The sequence below is a fragment of the Anser cygnoides genome, chromosome Z, assembly GCF_040182565.1.
Source record: "Anser cygnoides isolate HZ-2024a breed goose chromosome Z, Taihu_goose_T2T_genome, whole genome shotgun sequence".
Lineage (NCBI taxonomy): Eukaryota > Metazoa > Chordata > Aves > Anseriformes > Anatidae > Anser > Anser cygnoides.
This window is the reverse complement of record NC_089912.1, coordinates 65,027,436-65,048,035: the sequence shown is the minus strand read 5'-3', so window position 1 is coordinate 65,048,035 and position 20,600 is coordinate 65,027,436. Positions and strand designations below refer to the sequence as shown.

General features: G+C 41.4%; 2 protein-coding genes and 1 long non-coding RNA gene across 3 annotated transcripts in view; 2 read left to right on the top strand and 1 right to left on the bottom strand.

The window, feature by feature from the left end:
* SUB1 (SUB1 regulator of transcription) overlaps window positions 1–20,600 on the bottom strand; it is a 376,115-nt gene that overhangs the window by 121,397 nt on the left and 234,118 nt on the right. The gene's annotated exons all lie outside the window — the stretch shown is intronic.
* The window catches only part of GOLPH3 (golgi phosphoprotein 3), a 34,006-nt gene continuing 15,621 nt past the window's right edge, over window positions 2,216–20,600 (top strand). The window contains exon 1 of the mRNA XM_066987964.1: window positions 2,216–2,809. Coding sequence (XP_066844065.1) covers window positions 2,594–2,809 — 216 coding nt within the window. The 5' untranslated portion in view covers window positions 2,216–2,593. The remainder of the gene's footprint in view (window positions 2,810–20,600) is intronic.
* LOC136788931 (uncharacterized) lies at window positions 2,832–7,625 on the top strand. The gene is made up of 2 exons (XR_010827551.1): window positions 2,832–6,697; window positions 7,372–7,625. It is a non-coding gene; the product is annotated as an uncharacterized lncRNA (long non-coding RNA).

Here is a 20,600-nt window from a genome sequence, read left to right as displayed (position 1 = left end):
TGATAAAGAATCAGAATTGAAATTAGTAACAAACCCCCCAGTATTTGCTTGAAGTTACACCATTAAATTCATGCAAATATCTGAGTGTGTAAATCAGAAAAGTGACTCTATCAAATAATATATGGAATTTCAAAGTACACCTCATCCTAACAAACATGAAATCAGTCAACAAAATATTAAATTATTATTAACCTGTAAATGATCCTATTTGATCACTTTTTTAACACAAAACAGAAAAGCAGGCAAATCAATGGAATAGTTAGCTACTGCTTTTAAAAAGCAATTTTCACAAAACTGAAAATAATGAGGAGTCTTTTGGGGCTCTCTAGAAAAGGACCCAAACCAAAAAAAACCATCAATAACTAGGAGATGCTAATGAACACTCCATCAATTAACTCTTAAAATGCAATCAGGGCAAATAATGAACACAGTTAAAATGCTGTAGTAGCATAGTGGGAAATGAAAACAATTTTAACAGCCCAAACAGTGCACTGTATAGATAAAAAAAGGAGAGGATAATATTGCTGTGTTAATTAAAGAAAAAAAAAATATATGATGAGGAGAAATTTTTGCCAGCAGAAAGAAACTGAGAAATTAATACAGGTGCAAGGAGAATATAACAATGAAATTGCTACAGGGAAATGCATGAATTTTTAGCAACAATGCTTTTTAAAAAGTGTTGAATAAACACTTTTGTATTCTGGGGAAATATGAAAGTTTCATCATATAATACAATGATGAAATGCTTTCCATTAACAGTGTACTTCTGTTGTTTGATTTTTTCTTAGAACTAGGTAATTTGTAATCAGTAAGCCAGGGTAAGTTGCATACAGGCTTTTAGAAGATTCTTTTGGAACTTCTTTTTGATTTCTTTTCAATAAATCCTGGGAGTTCCAAAGAACTGGAAGAACGATAATGCGGAAGGTAAAAGGGATGGGCCAAGTTAATGACATGCCTGTCATCTTGATCATAATCCTCAACAAGATATCAGAGTGGATTATATAGGACTAAATTAATAAAGATCTGATTACAATTACTACTCAGAAAAGACATTTCCACAAAGCAGGTCTTGTAATGCTGATGTGGTATCTCTTCTTCATGCAAATGCTTATTTGATAAAAACAATAATGATGTTATGCCCTTAAGCTTCGGTTTGGCATCTGACTTGGTACAGTAAAACATTTTAATTAAAAACAAACAAACAAAAACCATGCACACACAAACATAAAAAACTAGAAAGACTGAATAATTGGTGGGCCTCAAAATGTGTAAGAAGAATGATTAGCAAACACTTGTGTCAGTGATTCAGCGTGTCAGGGTCTACAAGGACCTCCAGTGATCAGTTTTGTCCCTCTGCTGTTCTGTTTTATCAATGACCTTGAAGAAGCGATACTGAATGATCACTAAGTAATGTTGACAGATGATATTAAAATCAGCGTGTGGGAAATGGTGGAGGCTAAAGTCATTTACAAAGTGACTTGGACTCTATCCTACCCCTGGAGTGTAGGCCGTCCTTGCGTCAAAGGCAGCTTTATTCTGCAACAAAATGTACTACCTCAGAATGAATACATGTGGGATTTGGCTTTGATAGTTTGAAGTTTCGGTGCAACACACCATTGCAGTCCTTGAATGGGGTAAAAAGGAGAGAAGTGCATGGGTAGAAAAGTTGTGTTGCCTCCGTTTCTGGCTGAAGCAGTGGCATTGCTGGCAGCGAGGTGTCAGGCAGGCCCACAGGAGTGATCAAGCTTGACAAGGTGCCTTGGGGACAAAGGATTGCATCTGTTTGGCTTGGAGTCCGGACTGCTATGAGCAAAAATACAGCTTGAGCTCCATCGTTGTGTTTATATATAACGTTAATATATCAGACACACACATTGAGAGGGCTGTGGCAGCAACCGGGCAATGCCTGGCAGCTATAAGTGAAAGAAAGCGTAGCGAGGGTGGTCAGTAGGACGCTTTCCCTTTGTCTGGAGAGCCACGGCTCCCGAGGGGACACCGAGTCTCCCCTGCTATAACCGAGACACCCCCGGGGGCTTCGCGTCCCCTTCACGTCCCTGTCTGTGCCGGCGTCCGTGTCCGTATCCCTTCCCCTCCACCCCTCAGCCACCGTTAACCCCTCCCAAAACCGACACCGCCCGCCCACAGCCTCCCCTCCCGGGGGCCGCCCCGGCTGCCCCTCAGGGCGGAGCGGAGCCGTGAGGGAGGCGGGGACAGCGCTGGCCCCACCACCACCGCCGCCGCCGTCGCCGCCGCCGCCGCCCGCGGCCCTTTCCGGTGCCTCCCCCTGGCCGCTGCTGCCACATCCTCCGCTGACATCAGCCCGCGCCGCCATATTGCGCCAGGAGCCGCCTCCGCCAGCTCGGCCGCCGCAGGGGGGGACCCTGGGCCCCGCCGTCTCCTCCTCCTCCTCCCCCGCCGCGGCCGAGACCCGCTCCCCATGAGTCCGCCCGGCCGGCCGCAGCCGCGGTGCGGGTAGGGCCGAGGCGGGAGCGGCTCCCGCGCCTTCCTCCTCCTTCTCCTCCTCCTCCTCTTCCTCCCCAGCGGTCGCCGAGGCCCCCTCTGTCTCTCACCCCTCTCCCCGCCGCCTCCGGCCATGACTTCCCTCACCCAGCGCAGCTCCGGCCTGGTGCAGCGCCGCACCGAGGCCTCCCGCAGCGCCGCGGCCGCCGACAAGGAGCGGGGGGCCGGCGGCGGCCCCGAGGACGAAGGCCGCCGGGACGAGCCGGGGGACGACGAGAAGGGCGACTCCAAGGAAACGCGGCTCACCCTGATGGAGGAGGTGCTGCTCCTCGGCCTCAAGGACCGCGAGGTGCGGCGGCCCGTCGGGGGATGAGGGGGGCGCTGACGGGGGGTGTAGGGTGGGCTTGGGGCAGGGGATGTCAAGGAGAGGAGGCTCCGGGGGGACCCCGCTGCGGCTTTTCGGTACTTAAAGGGAGGGGTTGTGAAAAAGATGGAGAGCGGCTCCCGGTCGATCAGATAGTGACAGGACGAGGGAATGGTTTTAAAGTAAAAGAGGAGAGGTTTAGGGTAGAGCTCAGGAGGAAATTCTTCACTCAGAGAGTGGTGAGGCACTGGCACAGGCCGCCCGGAGGAGCTGCGGGTGCCCCATCCTTGTAAATGCTCAAGGCCAGGTTGGATGGGGCCCTGGGCAACCTGGTGTAGTGGGTGGCATTCCTGCCCATGGCAGGGGGTTGCAATGAGATGGTCTTTAAGGTCCCTTCCAACCCCAATCGTTCTGTGATTGTGATGTTGCTGGAGGATTTGTGTGCTGTTGCAAGCCAAGGGGTTTGGAGGAGGTGGGGAAGGCACCTTGGGGAGAGTTGGGACCCCCCCCCCCCCTTTGGACATGGGGCTGACAGAAAGGTTTTAAAGTTTGTAGCATCTCAGGCAAGGCTTGAAGGGAGAGTTTGGGGGTTGGATACCTGGAGGTGAAGGCCAAGACCTCTGAACAGCACAAGTGCTTGTCTTGGAGGCCTGGGTAGACCCGTGATGTTTATACTCCTCCAGCTTACCTGGGGGACTTGTCCCCCTTGTGTCAGACACAGTTATATTGTACTTATGGGATAAGTACAGCTATATTGTATTTATGGGATTGTACTTATGGGATATTTCAGGATGTGCAGCAGCCCTTTCTTAAAAGACTTTTCAGACTGAGGCACATGAAAAACATCTTAAAATTCAAGGAGACACGTGATAAAAATGGGTCTTGAATCGTAAGTGGGTCAAAATGAGGAAACAGCATTACTGTATAATTGTGTTTTTGCTGAATTTATAGATTAATTGTTTGACATGGTACTGTGAATAGCAGAAGGTATATTTCTACTGGCATGGTGGTCAATTTTATATTGATTATCATTTGGAAGGGATAATCAATATAAAAAACATGCACACTGCAGAAAGTCAGTCCTATCAGGGGAAATAGTTTGATATGGTGTATGGTGAAGCATAATACCTGTTTATTTTAGATCTGAATTATAATATGAATTTCATTGAGTGACTTGTTTTAGTTGTTGTTGTTGTAAGTAAACTACTGAAGACAGCTCATTGATTTGGGTGGAATTCTCTTGAAGTCATGCCTGTTCACGAGCACAGAGTAAGGGGGGGGGGAAGCTGATAAGTTGTATGCTCTTTGACAGTGCATTGCATCTAAAATAGATTTGCTGGTTGATGACAGATTAAAGAGTAGTTTTCATGCTTAATGTTTGTTTTCTAATGTGTGTGGGGTGTATCTATGTACATACCTGCTACAATAACATGCCTTATTTCTCTCTGACTGCGTGCTTCAGGCCATATTCTTATAATCCCATTTTTTTCAGATGGACCTTGCCATGGCACCCTAATAAAGTCAGTAGATACTCACAATGATGTGTGCTTCCACCTGTTGACTCTGAAGATGTGTCTATGCACATTTCTCTTCCAACTCACCTGAATAGTTACGGGGAAGTGTTAGGCATGCTGAGACAGGTTTCTGTCAGGATTGCCTACGAGGAATAGGTGATAGACCGGGTTTTCTTTCAGCCTCATTTTTTCATGAGTCTGTGGTAAATCTGCTGAATTACTGGGCTGTAAAGATTTCAAGTTAGGTAGTGTTCTGTCTGCCTACAAATATACAGTGTAAGTGTTCCTAGTATATGAAAGTTAGTAATTAACACTGAGCCTAAAAAAAATCCAGCTTTGCACTGGCGTACATCAAAATTATAAATCGCCTGACTTTACGAAGAGCAGCAGAGGCACATGCTACAGATAATGTATTATTTCTTTGAATGGAAAAAAAGAACTGATTACAGTGATGTGGATATTCGTGACTCCCTTAAGATTTTGCAGTGGAAACATCAGCCAAGAAGAACGGTAATGTCATCTCTAGGGTAGGGGGGCTTATGTGTACAAACAGCATATACGGTTTCTGAGGTTTGTTAAACATGAATCACCAGGGTTTGTTTTGCTTTTCTGTCCCTTGTGTCCCTCTCATTTATAGTAAGTAAAGGTCTTTGTCTTTTTTATTTTAAACTATAGGTTCGTTTTCAGAGATGATTTTTTTCTCTATTTTTGAATGATAAGTAAGCAAAAGAAACTTATGCAACTGGGAGTGCTTTTTATAAAGTTTTTACTTCTAATAGAATTGGTTCCCAATGACATTCGTGTGAGCCTTTGTCATGACAGAAAACAGAGGAAAAAGTAAAACAAGGTCTGTAAAGAATAACTGTGAAACTATACAGAGTATAAGGGAAAAACAAAAGCAGGTATGTGAGCTTAAAACTCAACTGAAAACCAGTAAATCTAAAGCTGACAACATCCTTCCTCTTTAACTGAACACTAAATTATTTTATCCTTTTGGAATAAAATAATAATTCAGTCACAAGGCTGAATTCGTGTAAGAGCATATTTCTCTGAAAATATTTTCTCTCTTGGAAAAGTCACTGATAACTGCATTGTTAACTTAACTTTGAGGTTTTGGGGGGTAATTTTTTTTTTCTAACTGGTGAATGTGGCATAATACAATGTAAATTGTGTACAGAACACCTTGCATGCAAGGCAATGCCATTTATAATTTGTATGGGTACGTGGAAGAGCCTTTGCTCTTAGGAGAGTATTACAGGAAGATTCAGGCAGCGATAGATAGATGAGTTGTATGCTTCCAGGAGATTGTTAGATATTTACGTGAATCCTGCTTTCAGAACAGAGCAAGGCCTTTAAAAGCCATAGCAGAACTCTTGAGTTGTTGCCCAGTTGTCGCTGCAGTATTGGTTGAGTGATGTGAATGTCCAGCTGACCTAAAACAAACACAGCACGCCTCAGCCCATTCTTAATGCTTGCACACAATTAACTGCCTTCACTCATGCTTCCCGGGCATTGCCTTCCCCCCCCCCCAAGTTTGATCTTATTAAAATGTAATTTATGGAGGGCTGTTTGCTCTTTTTTTCCACCAGTGGTTCCTCTTTGTTTGTACCTTCTATGTGTATTTAACTATTTCTGTATTCCAAAGTCAAGATAGGTTGCAAGGGATATATGCTGAAATGCCTGCATAACATGACAAACGCGCTGTCCTTGGAGGAGCAGGTAATACACTGGAACAGGATGCATTACTGCAGTTCTAGAGGGAGCATCCTTGAGGAAATACTTGGAGTCCCTTCAGAGATAAGGCTGGGAATGGGAATCATGCCCATCCATTTAGAGCAGAGCCATAGCCTGTTGCTATAGGAATAAAAAATACTCACTGAAATAAAACACTTTGCTGTATTAAGTTAAAAATAGTTTTGCGGTGGGGTGGGTTAAAGCTGCAGTGAAAGGGAGGCTATTATGTAGAACTCCTGAAGCATCTGAGGTCACCGCTGCCAAAAGAATGGAGTAATAAATAGTGACAGTTAGCTTATTTGAAAATGACAGCTCGGAGATGAGTGTAGACCAGTTTGTTCCTTATGGCTCTTCTGGACATCTTGTGACTCTGTCCCATAGAAAATTGACAGGCTGAAAGGTGGCTGTGCTCTGTGACCGTCTCCCCATTTCATATGTGTGTGTGTGCATATATGTATTTTTTTTCCTCTTTCCTTTTTGGAGTTTTCTCTCTGTAGTAGCTGGGAATCTGTTCAAATGCAGCAATGCTCACAGCTGCTCCTGTACACAATGTGCCACAGCGAAACAAATTGATCTAGCTGTAGAGACATGGCACCTACTTCTGTAGACCAGATAATTGTGCTCAGTAAGTAAAAATACTTACTTTAACTATTTCCTTATTAGAAAAGAAAGAAAACTCACATAAGTGTGCTGAAATAATAGTCCCGCAGTGCTGCAACAGTGAATATTTCTGGATTTATTTATTCTTTAGTGAAGCCAAAACACTGAGTGAAGTGATGTTCAGTCACTTTGTTCGGTACAGAAGTTCTCTTGGATCTTTGCTACTCATGTTGGTTCGTGTATTGCTGAAAAGTTGGTGTTACAGTAGTCTTACAGCATAGCTTTCTGTCCAGATAGTTCATGAGAAGGTTTCTAGATTGTATTTTCATTGTATTAAGCAAACTATTAGGGAGATGTTTTGCTTACTTCAAATGTGGTGTTTTGTGTTGATCAGATTAGTGCTAAAATGAAATTTATTCTTTATTTTTCTTAACAAATCTGAGCAGCTGGATTATTTTTTTTTACTGAAATTTGTGTTTTAATCCTAAAGATATTCTTTTTGAAAAATGAGTAGAATTTTAAAAACATCTGAAATATGGGTGGCATTTTCTATAGTCTTAAAATTTGTATTTGTGGAATTCATATCCTGATGCAGAAGTGGTGTTTTTTTTTTTTTTTCCTCCTGTGTAATAAGTAATCAAGTTCTGGAAAGTCTTGTTGGTATCTCTAGTTTTTCTGCTTGTATGTGTTTGTTTTCAGTTGTTCCTTCCTGTTTAATAAAAGGCTTCAGCAGCAGCCAGAATATCAACTCGAGCTCCCAGGTTTTGCTGAAAAAATTCTGGTACAAATGAGTGAAACATGAGGAGGCGTCTGTCGGGAATTCACATCACAGTTGAAGAATGATGTATGAATGTTGAAACCTTGACAAAGACGTCCTTTTTCTCAAATGTTCAAGTCTTAATAACAACAAAGTGTGTAATGTCTGTTATGAAAAATTCTTTTTCATGATTGCCTACCTCTCTGGTCTTTTTTGTTTCCATGACCATACATAAATTGCAGGCCATAGAAGAGATGAGGCATGGGAGGAGGAGTGCCCAAATTCTGAGCACTACAAGATGCAGTGAAGTGCCTCTTCACCGGGCTTCTCAGTAAATCCTGCTGCTTTGGGGCTCTTTAGAGGACGTGCTCATCTGGAAGCAGCATTACAGTTACAAGTTGACTTTATGTATTAAAATGGTGTTTATTTTTCATGTTTTTTCATGCAGCCAGCATGGTTACCACTGCTCTTCTAGCATGGCTAATTTGTAATCTATATGACTTATTCACGAGTATCTTCAACTGTAGTGTAGTGCCCTCTTTAATATCAAACTGGTGACCTTATTGCACTCTACAGGTACCTTAAAGGAGGCTGTAGCGAGGTGAGGGTTGGTCTGTTCTCCCACGTGCCTGGTGACAGGACGAGGGGGAATGGGCTAAAGTTGTGCCAGGGGAGGTTTAGGTTGGATGTTAGGAAGAACTTTACCGAAAGGGTTGTTAGGCTTTGGAATGGGCTGCCCGGGGAAGTGGTTGAGTCACCATCCCTGGAGGTCTTTAAAAGACATTTAGATGTAGAGCTTGGTGATATGGTTTAGTGGAGGACTTGTTAGTGTTAGGTCAGAGGTTGGACTCGGTGATCTTGGAGGTCTCTTCCAACCTAGATGGTTCTGTGATTCTGTAATGCCAGACAAAAATTTGTCAGAGCCTATTGAGACACTCCTCAATTTTTTAAGTGCTCTTAAAAAGCAAGGCTGTAACTCTTCTTCCTCTCTTACAGCAAGCTAATTTTTTGTACATTTTGTATGAAGTACATCTGAGAAAGTATGGCTGGTTAATCATGGAACTGAAAAATTAACGTTTTCCATTAAAGAAAAAGTGGTATTCAGCTGTTTTTTCATACTAAAGTAGTTCAGGCACTGCTGCACTTAGAAGCTACGTGCAGTGGGCCACCTTTGCAAGGCTAAATTGACCAGCCAAAGTGTTGCAGAGGGTAAAAATAATTAAGAATGACTTTTCTACTCAGAGCAGATGACTGCTGCACATGTTCATTTGTGTTTGTGGAGAGAGGAAAATCATCTCCAGTAGTGGTGTTTGTCAGTTTCCTCTGCATGGACAACATTCTCAGGCTGTCTTGTCAGAACTTTTGGTAAAGGAAAAAAAGTTACAGTCAGCCTACTGTGTGCCACTGCTGACTGTTTTTCACAGCTAACCTGCTTGTAAAATGTGAATTTCAGTAATTTTTCTTTCCTTTCAGAAAGAAATATTCATAATACGTTATTTCTGAAATCTTTCTGCAGTAAAATTGTGACTAAAATAATACACAGCTGTTCGCTTCCTCTGAATTGCACTGTATATCAGCCTGGATGAGTAGGAGCACACAGATGTGTGATATTATGATTAACCCATATTATGCATAAGTAAGTTATGCCCACCACCCCCATATCCTAAACTAAACTACTGTATTTCAGCCTGTTTTTTGTTTGTTTGTGGTGGACCTTTAAAAGGATGAATGGTATGCCTTGTGAGCTAGGCCTTTGTAATTACAAATGCAATGAACACTTGCAGGTCCTCTGCTGTTTGTGGATGTTGTATGATTTATTTCTCGCAATAGGAAATCAGGCTAGTGGGCTTCTTTGCGTATCTTTCTCTTGCTAATTTTCTTTTAAGCATGTGTAAGCTGCTTGTTGCTATATACTTTCTAATAATCTTTCTTTATAGTCTTACTGGGTAGCACCATTTGGTTCAATATAGTCCTTAACTGACAGGCTAGCTGTCCTGGGTGCGCAGGCTACTGTTGTACACTGGGTTTTCTGTCCAGCAAATGATTGTTTCACAGGACATCACACTAACAGTTTTCGCTTTTGTAGATGCCTGACTTTACGCTGGCACTTCCATGTCTGTCAGTTTGTTCCACGAGTGGAGCATGCCTTTTTTATTAAGTTTCAGCACACGTTCTGCATAGTGGAGAAGGCACGTATTACATTCATTGGTTAGGCTGAGGTAAATGCCAGGTAGATGTTTCATCTATGGTAGTCTCTTAAATGCTAAGTACAACTGCTTTGCCCATGTAGGATATTGAAATGTGCCTTCTGCTTTAGCAGCATCTGCAGACTGTGTGTGTGGCTTTCAATTTGCCGGTGGTACATCTTAAGCGCTAAATGGAATAACATGTTCCTTTTGATGCAAGAACAGTGCAGTGAGTGGAATTTCTAATCTCACAGTGAAAATTTGTGATGTGGCACTGTTATGAGATGGTCTGTTTCTTGTGAATTTTTTGCACCTGGGCAAGTGAAACAAAGAGTAGTTCTGAAAAGAAAGGACAAGCTGAAAGGAAACTGGGGGGAGTTCAGACAGGAGAGAGGAACCCCTATCAGTTATGTACACTTTTTTTTGGACACCCAAAACATTACTCTGGATGTACATACTCATTGATGACTTAATTAAAGAGCACTACGAATTCCTCAAAATGAAATACTGCACGGCTCCCCAGTTTGAAATAACCCCCTGCTTTACTTAGACTTTAAGTTGTGTTAGATGTGGGAGAAAAAAGTTTATTTTATTTTTTTTAATAAAAAAAAGGGATAGCTGTTGTATTTGGGGACAGATACAGTATATTTGCAATATGCCCTCCAGAGGAGGGCATTTTAGTTGTAATATTGCCTAGTCAATAGACAGTTGGGCCAGTTCTCTTCAGTATCTTCATCGACAACCTGGAGAAGGAGATCAAGTGCACCCTCAGTAAGTTTGCAGATGACACCAAGTTGGGCGCGAGTGTTGATCTGCTGGAGGGCAGGAGGGCTCTGCAGAGGGATCTGGGTGGGCTGGACCCATGGGCTGAGGCCAACTGTATGAGGTTCAACAAAGCTCAGTGCCTGGTCCTGCACTTGGGGGAAGACAACCCCATGCAGTGCTACAGGCTGGGGTAAGAATGGCTGGAAAGCTGCCTGGTGAAAGGGACCTGGTTGTGTTGGTCAGTTGCCAGCTGAATACGAGCATTCAGTGTGCTCAGCTGGCCAAGAAGGCCAACAGCATCCTGGCTAGTATCAGGAATAGTGTTGCCAGCTGGACCAGGGAGGTGATCGTCCCCCTGTGCTCAGCTCTGGTGAGGCTGCACCTGGAGCCCTGCACCCAGCTCTGGGGCCCCCAGCACAAGGAGGACACGGAGCTGTTGGAGCAGATCCAGAGGCCACGAGGATGCTCAGAGGGCTGGAGCACCTCTGCTGTGGGGATGGGCTGAGGGGGCTGGGGGTGTTCAGCCTGGAGGAGAGAAGGCTCCGGGGAAACCTTACAGCGGCCTGCCAGTGCCTAAAGGGGGGTGCAGGACAGCTGGGGGGGGGACTCTTTGTCAGGGGGTGGGGTGATAGGACAAGGGGGAATGGCTTTAAACTAAAAGACGGTGGGTCTAGATTAGATGTTAGGAGGAAATTCTTCACTGAGGATGGTGAGGCCCTGGCACAGGCTGCCCAGAGAAGCTGTGGCTGCCCCATCCCTGGCAGTGCTCAAGGCCAGGCTGGATGGGGCTTTGGGCAGCCTGGGCTGCTGGGAGGTGTCCCTGCCCATGGCAGGGGGGTTGGGAAATTAGGTGGTCATTAAGGTCGCTTCCAACCTAAACCATCCTGTGATAGTCAGTCAAAGTCAGTTAAACCTTCTCCTTTTACTTTGCCAGTATTAGGCCTGCTTTCTCTGCCTTAGAAGGAGTTATCAGATTTGCTCTTTTCTTACTCTATTTAAGAGAATAGTTCTGAGTCTGGCTGGGTTGGAGTTAATTTTCTTTGTAGCAGCCAGTTCAGTACTCTGTTTTTGATTTGTGACCAAAACAGTGCTGTTAACACACCTGTGTTTGAGCTGTTGCTGAACAGTTCGGGCTCAGCCTCAAGTCTTTCCCTGTTTGCCCCTCCGCTCCCCCCAGCGATGAGGCTGGGCCTGTGCCAGAAGCTTGGAGGGGACACAGCAGGGACAGCTGACCCCAGCTGAACACAGGGATATTCCATACCATATGGCATTGTGATCAGCAGCAGTTTTTTTTTGTTACGTAGTCATTGCTTGGGGGTTGGGTGGGCATCAGTCTTACCTATGGGAGGTGGTGAGCCACTGCTTTTGCATCTTTTTTTGTCTTCTTCCTTTGTTCTTCTTTTCCTTTGTTTATTAAACGGCTTTTAATCTCACACACAAGTGTTTTGTTTGCTTTTACTTTTGCCCTTCCTAATCCAGCTGATAGGGGAGAGAGAGAGGGAGCAATTGCGTGGGGCTTAGCTGCCAGCCAGAGCCAGCCGCAGGGAGGCACTAAACGTGTGCAAGTTGTTTGTTGTAAGCTCCTGCTTGTTGTACTTTTATCTGGGCAGGACGTGAGCTCTTTTTCTTTTCCTGCCATGTTTGCTTACTGCTGTTTGAAGACTTCTTTTGAGTGAAGTATCTGATGTGGAGGATCTGAGCGCCAGTTCTAAATAAACACTTCTTTCAAATGCATGCCAGATTTTATGCTCAGTGACAATAGCTGGTATTGTAGGAAATAATTTGCAGGCTATGGAACAAATAAACTGCAACTTTATTTTACACAAAGTATGGAGAATCAGTTGGACCCTGATGGAAGGTTGTGGCTTTGAAGTAATTCTCTCCATGTGCATACACCTAATCGTGCTGAAAGTTAGGATTGTAAGTTTCTTTTAATTCCTAAAGGAACAATCAGACTTCCAAGTTGTGCGTGGGTGAATTGCCTCCTCTTCAGCAAAGTTGCATGTTTTTTGTCTTCCTTTTAGTGAAGAGATGTCTGTGTACATGCTTAAAAAGCTGTGTGGTAGCATTTGGCTTGAGTGTTTTCAGTAGTCGACAGCAGTTGCTGTTTGTTATTTATTCTTAAACACAGTGTCAGGCTGATCAAATACCTGACAAGTTTCTTGTCAACAATATTGGATTCTTGAATATGCATGCTTGCTTTCCAAAAGTATTTCTAGTGTTTGGCTGTCAGAACACTTCAGAGACTTTCCTCACTAGCTTACCTTCTGTTTATAACTAGACTGCAATTTATGTTCCAGTAAAATGGCTAATGATTTAAATTGCATCAGAAGTTGAAAAACAGGGACTGCAGTCTGACATCAAATCTTCAGGTTGAGGTATTTCAATAAAAAATGCTTCTGCACTCAGGCTTGCTTTTCTTTCTTAAACCAGAGATTAATTTTTAAAGGTTCTGTAGGTCAAAGTGCATCATTAGATGTTCCTGCAACCACCTTGGCTGAGGTGTTGACTTGCTTGAAAGATAAGATATGCAGTGACAAGCTAGCTAGGTATAGATTGGCACAGAATCTTAGTCGGGTTTGCAGAGAACGAGGAGGAATCTGGTTTATTTTAATTGCAAAAGTGCAGACTTGAAGTTAGAATATTTTTCCTTTGACACGTGAGAAAATCTACGATGTTACTTTAGAGATGTGTATTTCTTGAATATTTTGAATACTCACAAATTCTGGACATGTTTTTATCTATTACTACTATTTACTGTTTATTACCATATTTGAGGGATGACTGGTAAGAGTGATGAATGTCTCTTTTACGTTGTTTTGTTTTCAGAAGAACATCTATATAATTTTTTCCAATTATGTAGATAGACAGAACTGTTACTTTTGCTGAGACTGAAATCTGTATGTACCCATTTAAGGGCTACCTGAGAAATTCTAGTTTTGGTTACAAGCCAAATAATATATACAGAGCAGCCCTCTCTGAATACAGTTCTGTCGGGTGAAGCTGTATCTTGTATCTTTCACCAAAGAAGTTGCTCCAGAGAAACAGTTAAAACTGCAGTCTGGCCGACAGTAGGTGTGAGAACAATTCTGTTTAAAGAAAAAAAAAGGAAGTTTGGTCTTTTTATAATTTTCTAGATGATGATAATAAACTTTATTGAAGCTTATTGCTGTCAAAACAAAAAAAAATAATCTTGCATTTCAGGGAAGCTTTTTCTCATGTTTAGATTCTAACACAAACTTTGAGCATGTTCTCAGCTAACTGTATTCTTGTATTCCTGAGCAGCCTTCTGTTAATCCTCTTGTCTTTTAGGAGGGAAGGGATTGATAAACAATGAAAAGAGACAAGGCAAGCTATTACTGAAGAGGTCTTTAAGCAAGACCCTAACCCTGAACGTTATCTTTTTAGACAAGCATGAATAGGTTGGGGTAAGACCACGCAGTTCCTTGCCAAAGGAAATCGATTTAGGACTTGTTAGAGAATTCTGCCACAGGAGCTCAATTTGGTTTTGTGTTTTAATGCATCTGGCATTGTGTGCTACTGTAGTGTCATGGAGTATCAGATTTTCTTAGAGGTAAAAAAATCTATAGCTGTTAGACTTAAAGATTAATAGAGGAGCTTTGAATATGTATTAGAAAGTAACAGAATCTCTAGGTCATTAAACAACATGCAGATAATAAATTAATAAAAGTAAAATAAACATCTGCTTTTCTGTTCGCTGTTACCTGCAGCTTCTGTGCTGTGGTTAAGCTCATCTTCACGTAAATTAAATTACAATAACCTGCAGTGGAAAGAAAAGAACATATCTTTTTATCCTCTGAGGGTGAAACTGGATTAATGTGTACAATAAAAAAAATACCTGTGGTGAGATCAGCCTAACGTTACCTTGATGGTTCAAACAATTTTAGACATGCCAGCCTGTGTTCAACTAATGTTGCAGTGAAGCTTTTCCTTTTGTCTTCTTCCATCATTGGTTTCTGTTGTTTCTGTCTCCTCCCAGCTCATTATGAATATGTTCATGCTGATGAAAGAAGTTCTGACTGGTTCTCTCTGGAGTTCAAGATCCTTTGTATGTTCACAGGTTACTTGAATAGCTGCCTTAAGAGCATGTAGAAGTCCACGTAAAGACTTAGCTGAGGAGAAACAGATGCTGACTGGCTGCACAAGAGGAGTTGAGCAGAACCAGTGCAGAATTGCCCATTATATTCCTGTTATGTCTTCTGTGCCCACAGTGAGCTATCAGCAGTTTGAAGCTTATTAGATTTTTGCAGAGCAAAATTCTGTGTGCATCATCTGTTTCCTGTCTGATAAAACTAAATTTCCAGTTTTCCAGGTTGCCAAGAATTAAATTATTTTAGTGGCCTATAGGAGACATACAGAAGAGGTATTTGAAATACTTGTTAAAATATTTAAATGTAATTAGCAGATAAGATAAATTTATAGTTTAACACAGTAATTAAATTTGAAAGGCACCATGTATTATCCAATATGTCAACCAGTATTACATCAAATTAAGTATTTGTGCAGATTGGAGAAATAAGCAGCATTTTTTTTGCAGTGCTTTGAAAGTCTAACAACTTTAGTAACTTCTGTACATGCTTTTCTGGTATTTCTGTATTGAGATGTGTGATTGCCAGCTATTCCTACTGACGTGGCAGTGGGTGTTACCTGAAGTTGTGCCACCAAGCCATGTTACATAGACCACAGTTTGAGAAATGTTGATCTGAGGGATTCAAATGATAAGAATGAATACGCAGTTATTTGTCCAAGTAGTGACAAGCTTTTCCTACATGTAACTGAGAACTTGGAAAAATTTGTGGCTTTTGTGTTTTGTGTTCATTTTTACAAAACTTCTTTACTTATTTTTATGTCGAGAAGCTTCTTGCAATGATATTCTGGAAGAATAAACTTAAATCATCTTTTTTTTTTTTTTAAGTGTTGTTATTCTAATATGAGAATTTCCTGCTCTGAAAAAGCATATGGTTGAACTTTTTAGGATTAACTGGAAAGCTCAGATTTGTTGGACAAATACTTTATAAATATGCTCAGTGTTAAATTAAGCATACACTGCATCAATCTTGCTGATTTCCACCTGAGATTCAGAAGCTGTATTTGTTCTTCTTTGTAGAACGATGGTGTTTCTAAATAAAACACCAGCTTCCAAGGGGATTTCTTATCTAAAGACGCAGTAAGCGTTCTACAGTAACTCACTTAATTGGCTTTGATCTGCATGAGATTTTTGCTTAAAGTTGCATTATCTCAAAGAATAGATTTACTTACCTGCAACAATACCAGGCAATATTTTTTTCTTTTTAATCAGTGATTTTACTTTCAGCTAAAAGGGTAGGAACAACAGAATTGTAAAGAATTCTCTGGATTTGAGGTTCACTTACTGTTCTTTGTCCTCTCCTGCCCTGGTCTCTTGGGATCTCTGTTTAGTTGTATGACTTGACCTTAATATCCAAGAAGATGTAGCCTGTTTCTTGAAGAAGAATGTTGATAACAGGTACACTTGGAATTCATAAAATGAACCTTTTGGGTCAGTGTGAAGGAGTGAAATTTTATGTTAAAGCATAATTTGTAATAAAGGATAATGTAAGCATCTGGTTTATGTATACATACTGCTTGTGTTGTGTATTTTACCTCTTTGGATTTGAGAACAGCTTTAAGGAGATGTTGACGCTCTTGAGGTGATTGCAGCTGCTTTCAAAAATTCAAAATATTAGTAATCTCAGAGGCTACATAAAGGGAGCAGTACATTAAGATGGTTCCCCTCTTCATGGGGGTTATGATAGCCCCATGCTCCCCAGTTTGCTAGTACTCTTTGTTAAAATCAGAATACTTAAAAACAGTGTTTGGCATCAGCAATCATAGCTGTGCAGCAGATAATCTGTTGCAAGCCACTTTACAATTTATATATCAGCAAGAGGATGCAAGGGGAGGGAAACAGCCATCCCTGACATGAAAACTGTGGCAGAAAAAATTCCTTTTAACCTGTTGCGGTGCACCTGGACAGCATCTGCTGTTACTCCTTTATCCTCTGTCCTCCCCAGCTCTCTTCCTGTAGGTCCCAAAATTATTACTTCAGACAGGAACTCCTTGACTGAAAAAAGCAAGAGTTGCGTCGCAATTGTGATCAAGTCCATTATGAAATACGACTTGAAACAGCCCATGTTTCAAGAGGAATTGTATCTGCCTGCCTTTTGCAGTAGGTTTCATATGGGTGACAGATGATGATTTGGGATTATTATGTTCTGTCTGTGCTTTGTGCCGGCTAATAATAGGCTAGCAGACACCTCTGAAAGTACTTACTGTTGCTTCAGAGAATCAGAAAGGGATGCTATTGCCGTCCTGTCAGATTTAAATAATATAACTTCAAGTTTATGATGATCAGGGTAATCATTGCTGAGATCCAAAAACAGGGAGCTAAAGGTAGTGATGAATATAGTGTGTGATACCTCAAGCATTATGTCCTTTGTGTCTTCTGAGCAGATGGTGCTCATTAATGGCTTCACTATAGGTCACCCAATAATGTGTGATTTTTTTTTTTTTGAGCTTTTTATCCCAAAGACTAACTGAATAGTTCTAGCCTTAACTGTTCAGGTTGTGGTTTTGAAGTCAGAGTAAAGAGGGGTTGTCACTGAAGGGGGGATATCTTTGCCTTTTGCCAACTGTCCCAACCACGTTCCTTTCCTTTCTTGTGCTGCCACTGAAATTCATTCACCTGCTCAGTAGATCAGGTAATGGAACTGTCCATTAGCTTTCACAGAGACTGCTTCCCTCATCTAGTGCGCTACATAAATGCTGCTGTGGTCCCACTGAGCTGATATGGGGTGACAGAGTAAATACTGTTTCTTAAGCAGCAGTTCAGGATTTGTTGGACTGTGTTCTCAGGTTTGGCCCTCAAATGCTAACAGTGAAGGCGTGGGGGAGGACTTAACCTTCTCAAGTTAAATGATTTTGTTGAAGGTTAAAATGAAATGCTCTGACATTGATTTTAAGTGTCAGTAAAACTGATGTGAGTCACTTGAATGAAGGTTAGTTGAAAAGTTTTACAGTTTAAGAGATGCTTACACTGGCAGAGGAGTTAAATGCTGGGATATCATTTTGTTCTCGATTTCTATTCCTATTTTTTCTTTTCCTCCCTGGTATTTCTCACTGCCATGTTAAGTACCTCTAAGAAAAGAGACCCGAATTTATGTACATACAAAATGTGAGTCTTTATCTCAGCATTGAAAACGAGCATTCAGGTATTCTTGCTTCATGATGCGCCATGCTGTGTAAATGCTAGAAGACTTCTCTGATAACTGTGCAGTGCAACATATAATGTCTACCAGCAGCCTACTCAGGACTGCTTTGCACAATCCTACAAATGACCCAAACTGGCTTGCAGAATTCTTCCAAGTTCCATGTTTGCTTTACCTGGTCTATCTCAGGCTATTATGTCTGACAACAATTTTTCCTTGCCCACATCTTCAAAGGAGAACTGAACCACCTCATACTTTTTACTCCTCCTGAACCATGACTCATGAGCAGGCCATGAGGTCTCCAACCTTGTATTTTTATTATGGTGGCATGCAAATTTGGTGATGTTGATCCATGAGACCTGGAGATAATTAATCTCAATAACATTCCCTGATGACACCAGGCACGGAATGTTTTCCAGTATGTTTGTCATCTGTGATGTCTGAGAACATACCATAAATAGTCTGCCACATATCAGAAAGAATAGAAGGCAATGAAGAAAACCACTGTTTGGGAAGTCTAGATACTTGTTTATGTATAAACATAATGATAGTTTTGTCGCGGAGCTTTTATACTGCTGCCACTGACACAGTATTTGAACGCCATCCATGCAGAAGTAATATAATAGCAAACTCCAGCAGAGTTCGAGAAGTCCGGTATTTTTGTCTCAGCATCCAAGCAGAGCTGGTTGAAAATCTTCCTCTGAAGTATTCTTCTAATGGGAAACAGGCTACCTGTAAATTCAGGATTTACTGCTAGTTAAAGCAAAACCTTTCTTTGACCTAGATTGTGCCTCCTGGCAGTGAAACCCTGAAGTTAGGGGTCTCATGTCTTCATGGTAAACTATCAGATGTATTGCCTTGGACCTAGGACTTTCAAGCCTCTTGGGAACTGCAGTTGCTGTTTATCATGGCTTTCTGTTACTTCCCAAGCTGGTCAGCTCCTATTCTGATGAGGCTATAAGGGTTCAAAAGGGTTACAACATTTTTTTTTCCTGGTGTCTCTACATGAAGTTTCAGAAATTGCATTCTTTACTAAACTTTTGAAGTCTTTTTGTTTGTGTCTTTCATAAACAAAGAATTTGGAATTTCCTGAGACCAGGAATTTAGGATTTTGGGTAGCTTCAGTGATGGTCCTGATTCAGAACGTTCCATTTTAATTGCTTGGTTTATTTCAGTTTGATTACAGTAGATCTCTTGTCTTGCTTTTAAGTAGAGGATGCTAGGTGAGGGTTTAGGGAGTGCTCTGAAGTCCAAATATTAAATGAAAAGGCTTTTAGAGAAGTTTAGACTGGGTAAGTATTGTGCGCTGTCCCAGAGAAGCTCTGCTGTTGTGGTTCTTCATAAATGTGAATAGAGGTTAGTGGTAGGTTGAAGTCTCCGCTCTGAGTCAAACACTGAATGTGAGTCTGGATCTGAGGGTGGGCCTGAGGGGGCCTGTTGGTCATAAAACAAATATTTTGTATTTTTTGGTGAGCAGGCCATTGTATCCCTCAGTAATCTTCACGGACTATTACATAGTTTTATGTTTTTAATTAAAAGACTTATAAAGCTGATATTCATTTGCTCTGGCTCTGTGGTCTGTAAAGTAATCTGTAATAGCGTGAGGCTTGTTGGGTTAGATCAGGGAATGCATTGGCAGCTGTAGTCTGCAGTGTGCTTTGGAAGGATTTGTAAACAGGTAGTCTTAACCAAGCAAGTTAAATGTGATTTTTATTACCGTATGTGTATCTTGAAGCCTCAGGGTTGGAACTCTGCAAGTACTTTTCTTCTCTTCCTTTCTTCTGAACCTGAGATATTTTCACAGAATTTTCAGATTTCCTTGCCCTGCTCTGATCTCAGCCAGGTAGACTAGAACTGCTGGTCTCCCCTTGTGAGTTAGTTGAAGAATTCCAGAGATAATGTAATTTTCTGTAGTGGGAAGAGATTCTTAGTAACTCCTATGGATGAAACAAAGTATTAGGACGTAAGACATTATATGGTCCCATACAAGTCTTTTGTCCTCAATTTCTAAAGGAAGTTTTTTTTTTAACCTTCACTCTGTAGTCTGTTAGACTTTCTCAGACAGTACTTTTAAGATAACAGGTATAAATGCGAAATGGCATCTGCAATTTTTTTTTTTTTGCATCGCTACTGCTAGGTGGCTTTAATTTGCACTTCAGATAGAGAAACTATTGAACTTTTTCTTAATAGAACAAGATTGACAATTGCCTGGAAGCTGCATAGAGCAGTGAAGGAGGCAACTGAATGACTGCTCTGTGAAGGCTGGCTGTTTTAATACTTAAGTGAGACATTTTTGTAGTTTCCCTGCAAGTTTTTTTTTAGAGGCATTGATTTTGCTGAAATCACTGATACACTTGGCATTGATATTTACCAAATATTTGCAGTTGTTCTGGTCAAGTTAGGGTCTTCTCCTTCTGATTGTTTACATACTTGGTCAATTATAATGGTCATTAGTGCAGCAGCTTTTGGGATCATCTGAGATGAAGAAAGTGTTATCTTCTTTGATTTTTTTTAATGTCTTCAAATCATGACATTTATGTAACTTCCAGATTTTAAATATCTGGAAATTTAAATTTTGCGTGTTGTGGAAAATAGAAAATAAATGTGTCCTGTGGGAGTGTACTCTGATACTTTTGCAACAGCTTTTATGCTGTAATAGGACTGAGTGATTCAACAAAATATATGAATAGACTCCGTGTGCAGAATCCTGGTGTTGTCAGTGTTGTGTATGTGTTTTTGCAGTGGCTTTGTTATAGCATAACCAGATGATGGCACCAGATTTTTTTGTAATCACAGTGATAATGTTTTAGCTGCTTTAAGACATCATTTTTTTTGTCTATGCAGGATTTCTTACAATTTCTAGCAATCCTTACAAACACTTTTAGCAAAGTTCTAGGACCCTATCCTATTTTAAGTATAGTTTTGAGAAGATTGAGTTTCAGGGATGTTGGAGGCAATCTGGGTAAGGACATC